This window comes from Python bivittatus, unplaced genomic scaffold, assembly GCF_059951505.1.
Source record: "Python bivittatus isolate LINGU-HERP-01145 unplaced genomic scaffold, Pbiv_v1 ctg000070_np1212, whole genome shotgun sequence".
Taxonomy (NCBI): domain Eukaryota; kingdom Metazoa; phylum Chordata; class Lepidosauria; order Squamata; family Pythonidae; genus Python; species Python bivittatus.
This window is the reverse complement of record NW_028277034.1, coordinates 30157670-30170964: the sequence shown is the minus strand read 5'-3', so window position 1 is coordinate 30170964 and position 13295 is coordinate 30157670. Positions and strand designations below refer to the sequence as shown.

Here is a 13295-nt window from a genome sequence, read left to right as displayed (position 1 = left end):
TTCACTTAATCTATTTGTAAATCCCTTAAAAATAAACTGATTCCTTGGGACTACTTCTGAGTTAACATGCATATTCTTGAACAGCAGTTCCTTGCGGGGGGAAGTATCAAGAGCAGGGTGGCTTTTGAGGAAAGGGTTAAAATAAATAATCTTTGCTCTTAAAAGCAAATGCTGCCATGGTCACCAGGACGGCAGTATTGCGATTTGTAGGCAATTTCTTTTATCAGGCTGAATGCTTACAAACCAGTGTGCAAACTTTGGAGACTCCAAGAATTCTTTACCAAGCAAACTGATTAAAAACCCAGATCAAATGCAAACGGAGGGGGGAGAATAAAGGCTGCTGGTGTATAATCTCCGTCTGCATTAGGAGTTTTAGGGATATTTTTGGAGAGGGGCGGGGGGCATTCGCTCAGGTCTCCTAGCGCTTCTCTGGTCGCCATGGTTTCCACAGCCTTTGCCAATCAAGACGCGGGAGAGGATGACGTGATCCCTTTTCGGGTTTCAGCGTCATGGCGGCCGAGGGTTCTAGGGATCTCGGAGGAAACTGACTTTTCCTCGTTATGGAGAAAACAGCGCTGCCTCGCCGGCCTTTTGAGATTCCCCGAGAGCCGTCGGCTGAGGATTATGACGAGCCTGAGGGCGGTGGCTCGACACAGGGCGGCGACTCCTACTCTGCGTCTTTGTCCGGCAGTTCTGAGTAAGGAGAGAGCGTCTTTCCCGCTCTTGTGACCGATTAAGGCCTGCTGTCTACGCATATGCTCATTCCCGAAGGGTGGGGGGTTCAGTTAGAAACACATTATTGACAGCGCTGTTCTTTGTTGCTTTTAGAAACAGAGTTCGCGCAAAGTATGGAAGTGTAACTTCCCGAACGAAACGTTTTTCATTGGGCTCCATCTAGGAACTGCAGTAATTATCTCTTAGGCTCTTTTATTCCCTGGCCCTTTTCTTCCCAATGAACAGCTTGGCATGTCAGCATAGGACATAGATAATGGTGTCGTTTTCGGGGTCTCTGTTTGGAAAGCCTTCATGCTGTCTAGCCTATTGTGTCTGAAAGGGTGAGTGGGAATTTACCCCTTCTATGTTTGTTCTGAATGGATGGGGAAGTGTCCTGGCTAATTAGCTGGGAAGAGTATTCACTGTTAAGCCCAAGCCAATAGTTAAACACTAAATAAAAATTCTGCATGCTTCCTTCCTTCCTAGATCACAGGTTTTGCTCTCCTTTTATCAATTGTCCACCTTGAAACTTTGCTGATAGAGGGCAGGGGATAAATACACAAAGTGGAAACATTTCATCCAAGGATAAGTCAGAAGCAATAACCCTATACCTTCAGATCCCAATCCAGTCCAGTTTCTAACAAATGCACACACAAACCCAGTTCACAAATCCACAATGTTTGATCTGATCTGTTCCAGCAAAAGAGCGCTACATCTCTCAGACAATTATTAGCAATCTGCGTAAGATTAACAATGTTTCCTGTATTATATCATATGGAATATTTAAAACTGAATTCACTATAATATATTGGATTATAAGGAAAGCTAGCCTCAGTCTGCTAATGACCTGTTAGAAGAATAAAATAAGGTCCCATCTGAGTAAAGCTCAACTTCTAGACATGTCTGTAGTTTGCTTGGCAACAGCATAAAAGTGGTAGATTTCACATCCTAGTGGTAACTTTGGAAGAGAGAGCTCTTTCCCTGAAGGAACAGGCCTAGATCTAGATCTTATTGGATGAGCAAAAACTTGAGAGTCCTTCTAGACTTGTGGCTACTACTGAAAAGACAGGTGGAGGCTGTGCCTGGAGTGGCCTTTGTCCAGATTTGGTTGGCATGTCAGTTGCAGCATTTCCTGGAGAAGGAAGTCGTGGCAGTGTGACCCACGCCTTGTCACCTCCCATAGAGATTACTGCAATGAGGCTTCCTTTCAAAACTATTTGGAAGCTGCATTTAGTCCAAAATTCAGCAGCCCATCTGTTGGTGGGTAAGAGATTCCAGGTACAATTAAAAGTGCTGGTAGCCACCTTGAAAACCTGATATGGTTTGGGACCTGGATATATGTGGGATCACCTTCAACCAGTGGTTTTTGTCTTGCAATAAGATGTAGTAGGGAAGGTTCCTTCAAGTTTCATCTGTGAAGCGCTGTTGCCATTAGGGAACACAAGGGTTTGCCTTTTCTGTTGCTGTTTCCTCCTTTGGTCAGTACCAACCTGCTGGCATTTGGAAAAGCTGCTAAGACCTGGTTGTCTTGGGAAGTGTTTACAGATTGGTAATATGTTGAATTCCTAATTTGCAAAAGGAGATTGTTATTACTGAGAATGCTTTTCTTGTATGTGATGATGAATATGAACATTTTGTTATCATTGTGGTTTTCTAGTTTGTGCTATAATTTTTAAGTTTTTTCTGTTGTGTTCTCTGTACCATTAATATAAGTTTGGAGTCTACCTCCAGTACATGAATCTCAGACTGGGATAGTGAATAATCAGATCATTTAAAAAAAAAAAAAAGTTATGAAAGGGTTAGTTAGTTTTAAGGATTATAATTTCTGCCTTATTTCTGTTTTATTGTTACAATTATTTTTTTTATTGTACACTGGGGTGGTATATAAATTAAATAAATAATTAAATTTTAGGGATGCAGTTAATGGCATCCCATCAGTAGAATTCCCCTTCATGGATCACTGCCTTGTCGTGGCGAAGGGGCTTGCGTAACTCAGTGAAGCCATGAGCTATACCGTGCAAGGCCACCCAAGACGGACAGGTCATGACAGAGAGTTCTGACAAAATGTGGTCCACTGGAGAAGGAAATGGCAACCCACTCCAGTATCCTTGCCAAGAAAACCCCATGGACAATGTTAAAAGGCTAAAAGATATGATGCCGGAAGATGAGCCCCTCAGGTCGGAAGGTGTCCAATATGCTACTGGGGAAGAGCGGAGGGCAATTCCAAGTAGCTCCAGAAAGAGTGAAGCGGCTGGGCCAAAGCCGAAAGGACGTTCAGCTGTGGATGTATCTGGAAGCGAAAAGAAGGTCCGATGCTGTAAAGAACAATATTGTATAGGTACCTGGAATGTAAGATCTATGAACCAAGGCAAGCTGGATGTGGTCAAACATGAGATGACAAGATTGAACGTCGACATCTTGGGAATCAGCGAACTGAAATGGACGGGAATGGGTGAATTTAATTCGGGTGACCATTATATCTACTACTGTGGGCAAGAAACCCTTAGAAGAAATGGAGTTGCACTCATAGTCAATAAGAGAGTGGGAAAGGCAGTAATGGGGTACAACCTCAAAAACGACAGAATGATCTCAGTGCGTATCCAAGGCAAACCATTCAATATCACAGTCATCCAAGTCTATGCCCCAACCGCTGATGCTGAAGAAGCTGAAGTTGACCGCTTCTATGAAGACCTACAACACCTTCTAGAACTAGCACCAAAAAAAGATGTCCTTTTCATCATAGGGGATTGGAATGCTAAAGTAGGAAGTCAAGGAGTAATCGGAATAACAGGCAAATTTGGCCTTGGAGTACAAAATGAAGCAGGGCAAAGGCTAATAGAGTTCTGTCAAGAGAACAAGCTAGTCATAGCAAACACTCTTTTCCAACAACACAAGAGACGACTCTACACATGGACATCACCAGATGGTCAATACCGAAACCAGATTGATTATATACTTTGCAGCCAAAGATGGAGAAGCTCTATACAGACAGCAAAAACAAGACCAGGAGCTGACTGTGGCTCAGATCATGAGCTTCTTACTGCAAAATTTAGGCTTAAATTGAAGAATGTAGGGAAAACCACTAGACCACTCAGGTATGACTTAGATCATATTCCTTGTGAGTACACAGTGAAGGTGATGAATAGATTTAGAGGATTAGATTTGGTAGACAGAGTGCCTGAAGAACTATGGACGGAGGTCCGTAACATTGTACAGGAGGCAGCAACTAAAACCATCCCAAAGAAAAAGAAATGCAAGAAAGCAAAATGGCTGTCTGATGAGGCTTTACAAATAGCTGTGGAAAGAAGGAATGCGAAAAGCAAGGGTGAAAGGGAAAGATATAAGCAACTGAATGCAGATTTCCAGAGAATAGCAAGGAGAGATAAGAAGGCTTTCTTAAATGAACAATGCAAAGAAATTGAGGAAAACAATAGAATGGGGAAGACTAGAGATCTCTACAAGAAAATTGGAGATATGAAAGGAACGTTTAGTGCAAAGATGGGCATGATAAAGGACAAAAAAGGCAGGGACCTAACAGAAGTAGAAGAGATTAAGAAGAGGTGGCAAGAATACACAGAAGAACTATACAAGAAAGATCTTAATGTCCCTGATGTCCACACTGGTGTGATCACTGACCTTGAGCCAGACATCCTAGAGAGTGAAGTCAAGTGGGCCTTAGGAAGCATTGCTAACAACAAAGCTAGTGGAGATGACAGTATTCCAGCTGAGTTATTTAAAATACTAAAAGATGATGGTGTTAAAGTGCTGCACTCAATATGCCAGCAAGTTTGGAAAACGCAACAGTGGCCACGGGATTGGAAAAGGTCAGTTTACGTTCCAATTCCAAAGAAGGGCAACGCCAAAGAATGCTCAAACTATCGCACAATTGCACTCATTTCACATGCTAGCAAGGTTATGCTCAAAATCCTACAAGCTAGGCTTCAGCAATACATGAACTGAGAACTACCGGATGTACAAGCTGGGTTTCGAAGAGGCAGAGGAACTAGAGATCAAATCGCCAACATTCACTGGATCATGGAGAAAGCACAAGAGTTTCAGAAAAATATCTACTTCTGCTTCATTGACTATGCAAAAGCCTTTGATTGTGTGGATCACAACAAACTGTGGCAAATTCTTAAAGAGATGGGAGTACCAGACCACCTTACCTGTCTCCTGAGAAATCTGTATGCGGGCCAAGAAGCAACAGTTAGAACCGGTCATGGAACAACCGATTGGTTCAAAATAGGGAAAGGTGTACGACAAGGCTGTATACTGTCACCCTGCTTATTTAACCTATATGCAGAGTACATCATGAGAAATGCCAGGCTGGAAGAATCACAAGCCGGAATCAAGATTGCAGGGAGAATCATCAACAACCTCAGATATGCAGACGATACCACCCTAATGGCAGAAAGTGAAGAAGAACTAAAGAGCCTCTTGATGAGGGTGAAAGAGGAGAGTGCAAAAGCTGGCTTGAAACTCAACATTAAAAAAACTAAGATCATGGCATCTGGACCCATCAATTCCTGGCAAATAGAAGGGGTAGAAATGGAAGCAGTGACAGACTTCATTTATTTGGGCTCCAAGATCACCGCAGACGGAGACTGCAGCCATGAAATTAAAAGACGCTTGCTCCTTGGGAGGAAAGCTATGGCAAGCCTAGATAGCATATTAAAAAGCAGAGACGTCACCTTGCCGACAAAGATCCGCATAGTCAAAGCTATGGTTTTTCCAGTAGTAATGTATGGCTGTGAGAGCTGGACCATAAAAGGCCGAGCGCCGAAAAATTGATGCCTTTGAACTGTGGTGCTGGAGAAGACTCTTGAGAGTCCCCTGGACTGCTAGGAGGTCAAACCAGTCAATCTTAAAGGAAATCAACCCTGATTGCTCATTGGAAGGATCGATAATGAAGCTCAAGCTCAGATATTTTGGTCACCTAATGCGAAGAGAGATCTCTTTGGAGAAGACCCTGATGCTGGGAAAGATTGAAGGCAAAAGGAGAAGAGGACGGCAGAGGATGAGATGGTTAGATAGCATCACTGAAGCAATGAGCATGAAACTGAGCAAACTCAGGGAGGCAGTGAAGGACAGGAAGGCCTGGCGCAATATGGTTCATGGGGTCACGAAGAGTCGGACACGACTTAACGACTAAACAACAAATCAGTAGAATTTCCCATTTTATGCTTATTGGGTGTTTTCCAATTTAAAATCCTGTTACAAAGTATATTGGTATTATGTGGATTATCTTTAGGTTGGTATCATGTAGATTTGTGTAATTTAAATGGCATATTTAAGTACTGTAAATAAAAAAAAAATGTTTCATTTTTGAGAACATCAGCATGGGACCCAGAGATCTTAATATGTTTCTATCATGTCTTCTTGGTACTGCTCAGACTCTGTCCTACCTGTTTTTTTAAATACTTTTTTTTTCATAATTTGTTTAGTTTTCCCATTTTTTAAAATGGGAAAATCAAGCACTACTTCTAGCATCATCTTTATTTTGAAGACTGTCTATGACCACAAATGGCCCCAAAAAGTTTTCTTAAAAAATAAAAACGAGGGTCAGCTGGAGCCCATTACCCACATTCCCAGAAAAGCAGTGATAGATATCTCCTCTTCCCCAGGGTGGCATTTTCTGAGAACACTCATAACAGTTTCCTAGAATTCCAAAAGCATCTGCTAGCCTGAAAAATGTAGGGGCCTCTGTTCTACTTCAAGAGTAAAGAACAGATTTGGAAGGAGAATTTCACTAAAGTAGACAACATAGATTAATATACTGCCCAGTGCTACAGAATAGATACGACTCTCCCAATCTCACATACACACACATACACTTTTTATACATTAAAAATCATGAGCAGTGTTCAAAACCATTATTGTCATGACTAATCTAGCTTTTTATATGTTGCACCAAAAATGTCAGTTTCAATATCCAATGCTTTTGAAGCATCTAAATAGTAAATCTATTGAACTTGGTCCCCTCTTGCACTTTGTAAGAGTTTTTATGTTAATTATGAACTAAATATACCATTGTCATCTTGTTTTTGTGTTATATAGTGACATTGAACCTGAGTGGTTGGATAGTGTACAGAAAAATGGAGAATTATTCTACTTAGAACTAAGTGACGATGAGGAGGAAACCATTCTTCACAACAGTCCTCTTGCTAGATCTATGATGAACCATGTCAGATTTAGTGAAAATGAAGCTGAGGTTATTCATGAGAAAGCTCTAAAAGACAGAAAGAGTGAACATAGATTGCAACAGTTTACTAAATTATTAAAGAATAAAAGTCTCCTACTGAAGCAGTCTGAAAAGAAGAAAGCAAGTCGTAAAGATTGTGTCCATAGTTATGGCCCAGCATCCATATTGAAACACCATTCTTGTCATAAGATGGGAGATGTTGACCAACAGCTGTACAAAGAAGTCTACATTTATGTAAATCCAAAGAGAGTCTCAAATGCTGCAACAGGGGACCAACTAGAGCTTCTAGAATCCTTAATAGGAATTGTCCACCAATCACCATGGACCACAGCTGAAAAATATAGTCGTGGTACTGAGTCTAGAAGCGCTAATGAAGAGAAAATCATAGTACATGGTTTGATCCCAGGAAGCTCAGCAATAAAGTCTGGACAGATCTTAATTGGTAAGTTCAGTATTTTACACACTTCTGACAAGACCACTATTGTGGAAGATGGAGTGACTTATTTCAATTCTGGTAATGGTTTTCTGATTAAGGAACATGTCATGGATTGAGAGATCTTAGTCTTATTTGAACAGTAGAACTTTTCATATGTTATACATAATAGAACAGGAACATATTATTAGGAAGTCAAATCACATCATGAACATTTTTTGACACATGTGACAGATGATCTTTCTGGGCCTTCATAAAAATATTTTTTTTCTCTGATCAGAAGTTTGCTGGTAACTCTCAGCTCCTAGCGTACATGGAACCAATGTAATTGCAATAGATATTAGGAGCAGGAGAATATAAAGTACATCGTATGCTGGCCAATATTGTTTTCTATGTTTGTTAGTAATATGAAGTATGCTATTTAAACCAAGAGTGATTTGGTTATTGCTTTCATTCATTGTAACCTTATGTCATCTGTACATGTGAAGTCTTATTATACAGTATTTTTAAGGATTATACAATAAACTGGGACTCCACAAAATCATAAAGCCTACTAAAAGGAATAGGTAGAGAGTTCAGAAAACATTGAACCCAAATATTGCCAGGATATAACTATTATAAAGACCCATATACAGTGTAATATTGCAAAGCTAGACATAGGTATTATATATAGCATAGCAGGAAGAAAGGAAAATTCCTATGTGTTTTCTTTGGAAAAATGAAAGAGAATATATAGTTGAAAATATTTTGAATAGGTACAGTATGTTATCCTATACTTTGTAAGGATGCAGTATCTCTTTTGGCATATAGGCTTACTGTTGATTGCTAGCTAGAATTAAATCAATTCTTAAAGCCACTGGGATATAAAATTAAAATATATATATTATTGACAGTGAACTATACTTTTATAGAAAGTTCATAGAGATAAGACAACTTAGAAAATGAGTAGTGGAGGATTTTTTAAAATAACTAATTTTGTTTAAATCCAGATTAGCATTTTGGAAAGCATGCTATTTTACTCTTAAGACAGCAGTTGCTCTTTTATATGCCAGTATGTTTTTGCTTCTACTTTAGCAAGGTCCTTTTGGCTTCAAATTGACAAGTGAGCTACATCTTTTAGAGCCAAATGTTTGAATTATAGAAAAGTCTAGTTGTAATTGGGTTCTCTTGCATTTGGCAGAAATAACTTATAATCAAGCCCAAATGCATCACTTCTTAGTTAAATAAAGTAAAATATAAGTTAGCACAGTATATTTAAAACAAGAAGAATAAATTCAGCAAGTTGTACATTGTGATTTAAAAATGAATACTTATATTTAGCTTTAAGCAATTTATGTGACACAAGATTTTGTGTGAACTTACATTAAGAGTAAGTTGGAAATAGACATGCCTATGTAAGAGAGAATCATTTAAGGAGCTTATGCTCTGCTCATTCATGCTGCTTCAGCTCTCAATAAAGCAGATAGGATTTTCTATGTCTCTGTGCTAACACCTCAATATATCCTAGTGGATTTTATATCCTTGGAAGGGTTATGCCTGTTGTAAAAGATCCTTTGGCCATGATGCAATTAGTTAGTTTTCTATTGAAAGAGTGGTATTTTGGTTAAGAGTAACTTAGCTGGCTTCAGACTTACATTGTTCTCATCACTTAAGCAACAGAGGGAAAATCCAAAGTACCCATAAATATCTTGGCTATTGCATCTAAACAAGAGTGTAATCATTGTATCATCTCAATTATAATTTCATGAAGTACTGCACACCTTCACCAGAGCCAGCTTTAAGAGGCATTACTTGCTAAGTACTATAAATTATTGTAGTATCCCTGTTGATAAGCTTTTGTTTGCAAATCAATAGATATTGTTACTTAATATAATTTAAACTATTTTTTTCACAAAGTATTTTCATCTGAAGAATGGTTGACTTTTTCTGTTGAGCACCGTATTTTAAATCCTCTTTCTGTATTTTAATGATTAAGCATTTTTATTTGCCCAGCTTCATATATGAGCCTACACAGTTATTCTAGCTGCTTCTAAAATACATTAGGAAATTTAAAGCTTGTTCCTCACTTCATATTTACTGCCTGGAAACTGACACATGTTCCCCCATTAAATTTTCTGTATACTATGTAAAATGCCTGTCCTTTTAATAGAAAGTGGTTATAAAGAATTGAGCTTGCATCTAGTAGAAGCTGACATTGCTTATATTTGCACCATCTATTTCTTCATAATACTGTACACTGAAAAAGATTCTTTGAGGCTAATAACCTATTTTTCTGTAAAGGTTATAACTGATGTTCCTGTTATATTTTAGATACACGGTTTCTGCGCAACCATAATGAAAGATTTTAATGTTACAGTTAAAGGCATATTAAAAATAAATTCCCACTGCTAATGTTAGCAGCAGAAAGTATCTACAGCTATCCACAATGTCAAAAGGACAAAATATGCATTGTGACATCACAGTGCAAGCTTAGACCTACTTGTCTAAGATATTATGACACAAATACTAAAGGTACTGAATTTGTGTTGTGACATCACATTTGCTGCCTCCATTTCTGTTGATGCCCATGGCTAGTGGGGAAGTAGCAATCCTTTCCAAGTGAGTATGACTCCCAGCCCACAAAAAAGAAAAAGAAAAAAAAAAAGAAACTGCAATTCAGGGTTATATTGAGAGAAAATTAGAAGATTTTGTGGTTGAAAGAAAAACCTCTTATTAGACCTAAAACGATATGGTTTGAATTGATGGCTGCTCATATCATGTTATACAAGCAAACACATTGAAGGAAACAGAACAGATAACTGCATGTATAAGGGTCTCAGATGACTATTCAAACAATTCTATAATGTAACAGCATACCATGTCCATTTTGGGACACTATTCTTCAAAGTTTCAGACAAATGGGAACAGGTTCAGAGAAAGGCAACAGGATGGGAACACATTTATGAACAGTGTTTCAATGGAAGCTAAATAGCCATCTATCAGAGATGCTTTAATTTGGATCCCCACACTGAGCAGGAAGTTAGACTAAGTGACCTAATCACTTCTTCCAACAATGACTTAAATATCCCCTATGATACTGGCTCTAGATGCAGTCAGTCAGTAAGTTTAAGGTCATATTATCAGACAGGTGCATATTAAAAGATGGTTGTGTATATGTTGGAATGAAATAAAAATACACAAACTAGAAATTGATATATTGGATAAGAACATTACTTATTATTTTTTTAATGAGGGGAGGGGACAAAGATCAGTGTGATATAGCTGTTAATGGTATTGGTTTGGGACTAGGGTGATCCAGATTGAAGTCCATTCTTATCCATGGAAAGTCATTGGGTGATTTTGGACCAATCACATTCACTCAGCCCAACCTATGTCATAGGTTTGCTATTATAAGAATAAAATGGAAACAGATTTCCATATAAGCTATCCTGAGGTCCTGTAGGAAAGGAAAGATAAATCTAAATAACAACAATAATGGTGACAAGACTAATTTTTCCTTCCTAATATTAGCCCCATGCTACTTTTAAAGATTATGATGGGGTGTTTTGCTTACTTTAGAGGACTATCATTTATGTAGATATGGGATTGCAAAATGAATCAAATTGGAGTAAACATCTGCTATATAAGCAGGATAGGAGTATTCTTTCTGCTGGGAAAACAGAATGAATAGTTTTTATACTGTGACTTCTGTCATTTACTGTACAGTATTTTTGCCAATAAAATTTTAGTCTCTTTTGTGCAACTGTATTTGGATTCCATTGATCTAATTTAGTACCATTTGCTTAGCCATTATATAATACAGTGAAATATAATAATCCAATGAGGTAACTGAAATATATATTAATCTTCAATGCATGCCAGTAAATCAATCAATCTTAAGAAACATCCCACCCATTGTTTAGGATTTTATTTTGTCTGCTTCCTTAATGTTGCTTTTCCTTCTGCTTTCAGGCGATGTCCTTGTTGCTGTAAATGATGTTGATGTAAACTCTGAAAATATAGAAAGGATTTTGTCTTGTATTTCTGGTCCTATGCAGGTATACTTCAGTTGATTTTATTTAGACAAGTGTACAAACATGAGGTTTTTTATACTAGCTTTCTATAAGAATCATACCTGAAACACAACTTTCTTTGTAGCCCTCGTCAAAAGAAAGTAAGTTGTTGCCAGGGCAGAGATGTACAGAAGTGAGCACATATTTCAATTCCTAAGTAGGATGCTTCTCTCAGGCTCTTCTCTAGTCATGTTCCTTTAACTAAAAAGGATAGAATGTGGATGATCTTGCAAATAAAATACATACTCCATCACACTGTTGTTGTTTTCCCCAAGGGATGTATGCTTAGAACAATGTTTGCATTCTGCTCCAACTAGTCCTGTCTATCTATCTACGGCAAGAAATAGATTAAAGTAGAATGTAATAAGGCAGGAATAAGGTCAGGAAAAGGCATTAAAATTTCTAGCACCAAGCAGAAAGATTCGACAGTCAGATTGTTGCCTGAGCAATTAAGATATAATCCTTTCCCTTTCCTTTATTTCACCCTCCCAAACTAGAGGTGGCTTTTTTTGCCATTTGGATAGCTTTGTTTTCACTTTGTGACATACTTCCATAATCAGATGTGATTAACTATATGACAGTCTGTTCTTTGATTGGGTGATGTAGACCCTTAAAAACTTTAATGGCCCTGAAGATTTGAAAAGCAGGCATGACAAAATAGGGACAAATGTGAAAAATGCACAGAATAATAGGAATGGGTGGGGCATGGACATTGATGGCCAACTTTTATTTTAAAAAATCAAACCATAAATTTAATGAAGCAATAATAGTTACTTTAAGTGATATTCACTGCAAAATATGAAGCAAATATGAAGCAAAAATATGAAGCAAAAAAGACATTCTACAACAATTCACAATACTGAATACCATTTGGTATTTCAAATACAACAAATACATTTATTAACTTACTTAAAACATTTCTACACTGCTTTTAAACTTTAAAAAAAAATCTGAAAGCAGCTTACATGTAAATTATATAACTTCTGATTTGTGTGTATTACAAGTCTTTGCTATCACAGGTTTTATCTTTGCAGTTGTTAATAGTGAACAGTTTGGTGTAATTACTTCATTATATTTATGAAAACCACGGCTTACTGAACTTAGCTGTTGTGTACATTTAAACCTACTAGAAATCATTTATAAAGATCCAAATTATACCATGTGAAATATTATTAAATCTTCTAACAGGTGAAATTTACATTTGAAATACCAGTATTTGAACCAACAGGAGCATCTCAGCCAAAGAGTAAACAGACAGAATCCTCCGAAAGCAACATGGTGAAGCTGCTGTGGAGAGACCATAATAATGATCCACAGTTCTCTCTCCAAAGTATGCCACATATTATTATGTACCTCTCACTTAACTTGGAATCTGATTCATCTGATGAGGTAGGAATACATTCCTAAAATAGTGCAGAATGCAGTTATATATTTCTGGAGTATATATATCCTGTCTTTCCACAGGAAAGGTGGCTAACAATAAGGCAAACACAAATATAACACAATGAAAATAAAAATCTTACAAAATTGTGAGAACTAGGAAAGAGAAAGGATAGTATATAACTTTCTGGAACATGATTATGCTGTCGTGTTCTGGTTTATATTTTTTTTAAACAAATGTTATAATCCTTACTGTAGTACAAATATTCTTGAAAAAAATGGGATATTGATTTTCTTCAGAAACTAGAGGAACTGAGTCTTAATGCTCAGATTTTTGCAGATTGGAGGAAAGGTCTTTCGCAAAGTTCATTGCTTTGGAAATGAAAATAATAGAATAAAAATATTTATCAAATTAGTTAATAGGACAGCACTCTTTTCGGTATTAGTGTTTCTACAACTGCAGTTTTGTTTTGTTTTTTAGTTATAAAATTTATTATATCAAGCTTTTATACCC

The 13295-nt window shown here is 37.6% G+C and overlaps 1 protein-coding gene across 4 annotated transcripts in view; it reads left to right on the top strand.

The window, feature by feature from the left end:
* The first annotated feature begins 499 nt into the window (after positions 1–499).
* Positions 500–13295, top strand: part of INTU (inturned planar cell polarity protein) — a 38776-nt gene continuing 25980 nt past the window's right edge. For 2 of the 4 annotated variants that reach the window (XM_088132871.1, XM_088132869.1), the window contains exons 1-4: positions 500–697; positions 6772–7358; positions 11301–11386; positions 12590–12790. In XM_088132871.1, coding sequence (XP_087988997.1) covers positions 561–697; positions 6772–7358; positions 11301–11386; positions 12590–12790 — 1011 coding nt within the window. In that variant the 5' untranslated portion in view covers positions 500–560. Of the gene's footprint in view, positions 698–746; positions 1056–6771; positions 7359–11300; positions 11387–12589; positions 12791–13295 lie in introns of those variants that run through there. The other 2 variants (XM_088132872.1, XM_088132873.1) reach the window with 2 other exon arrangements.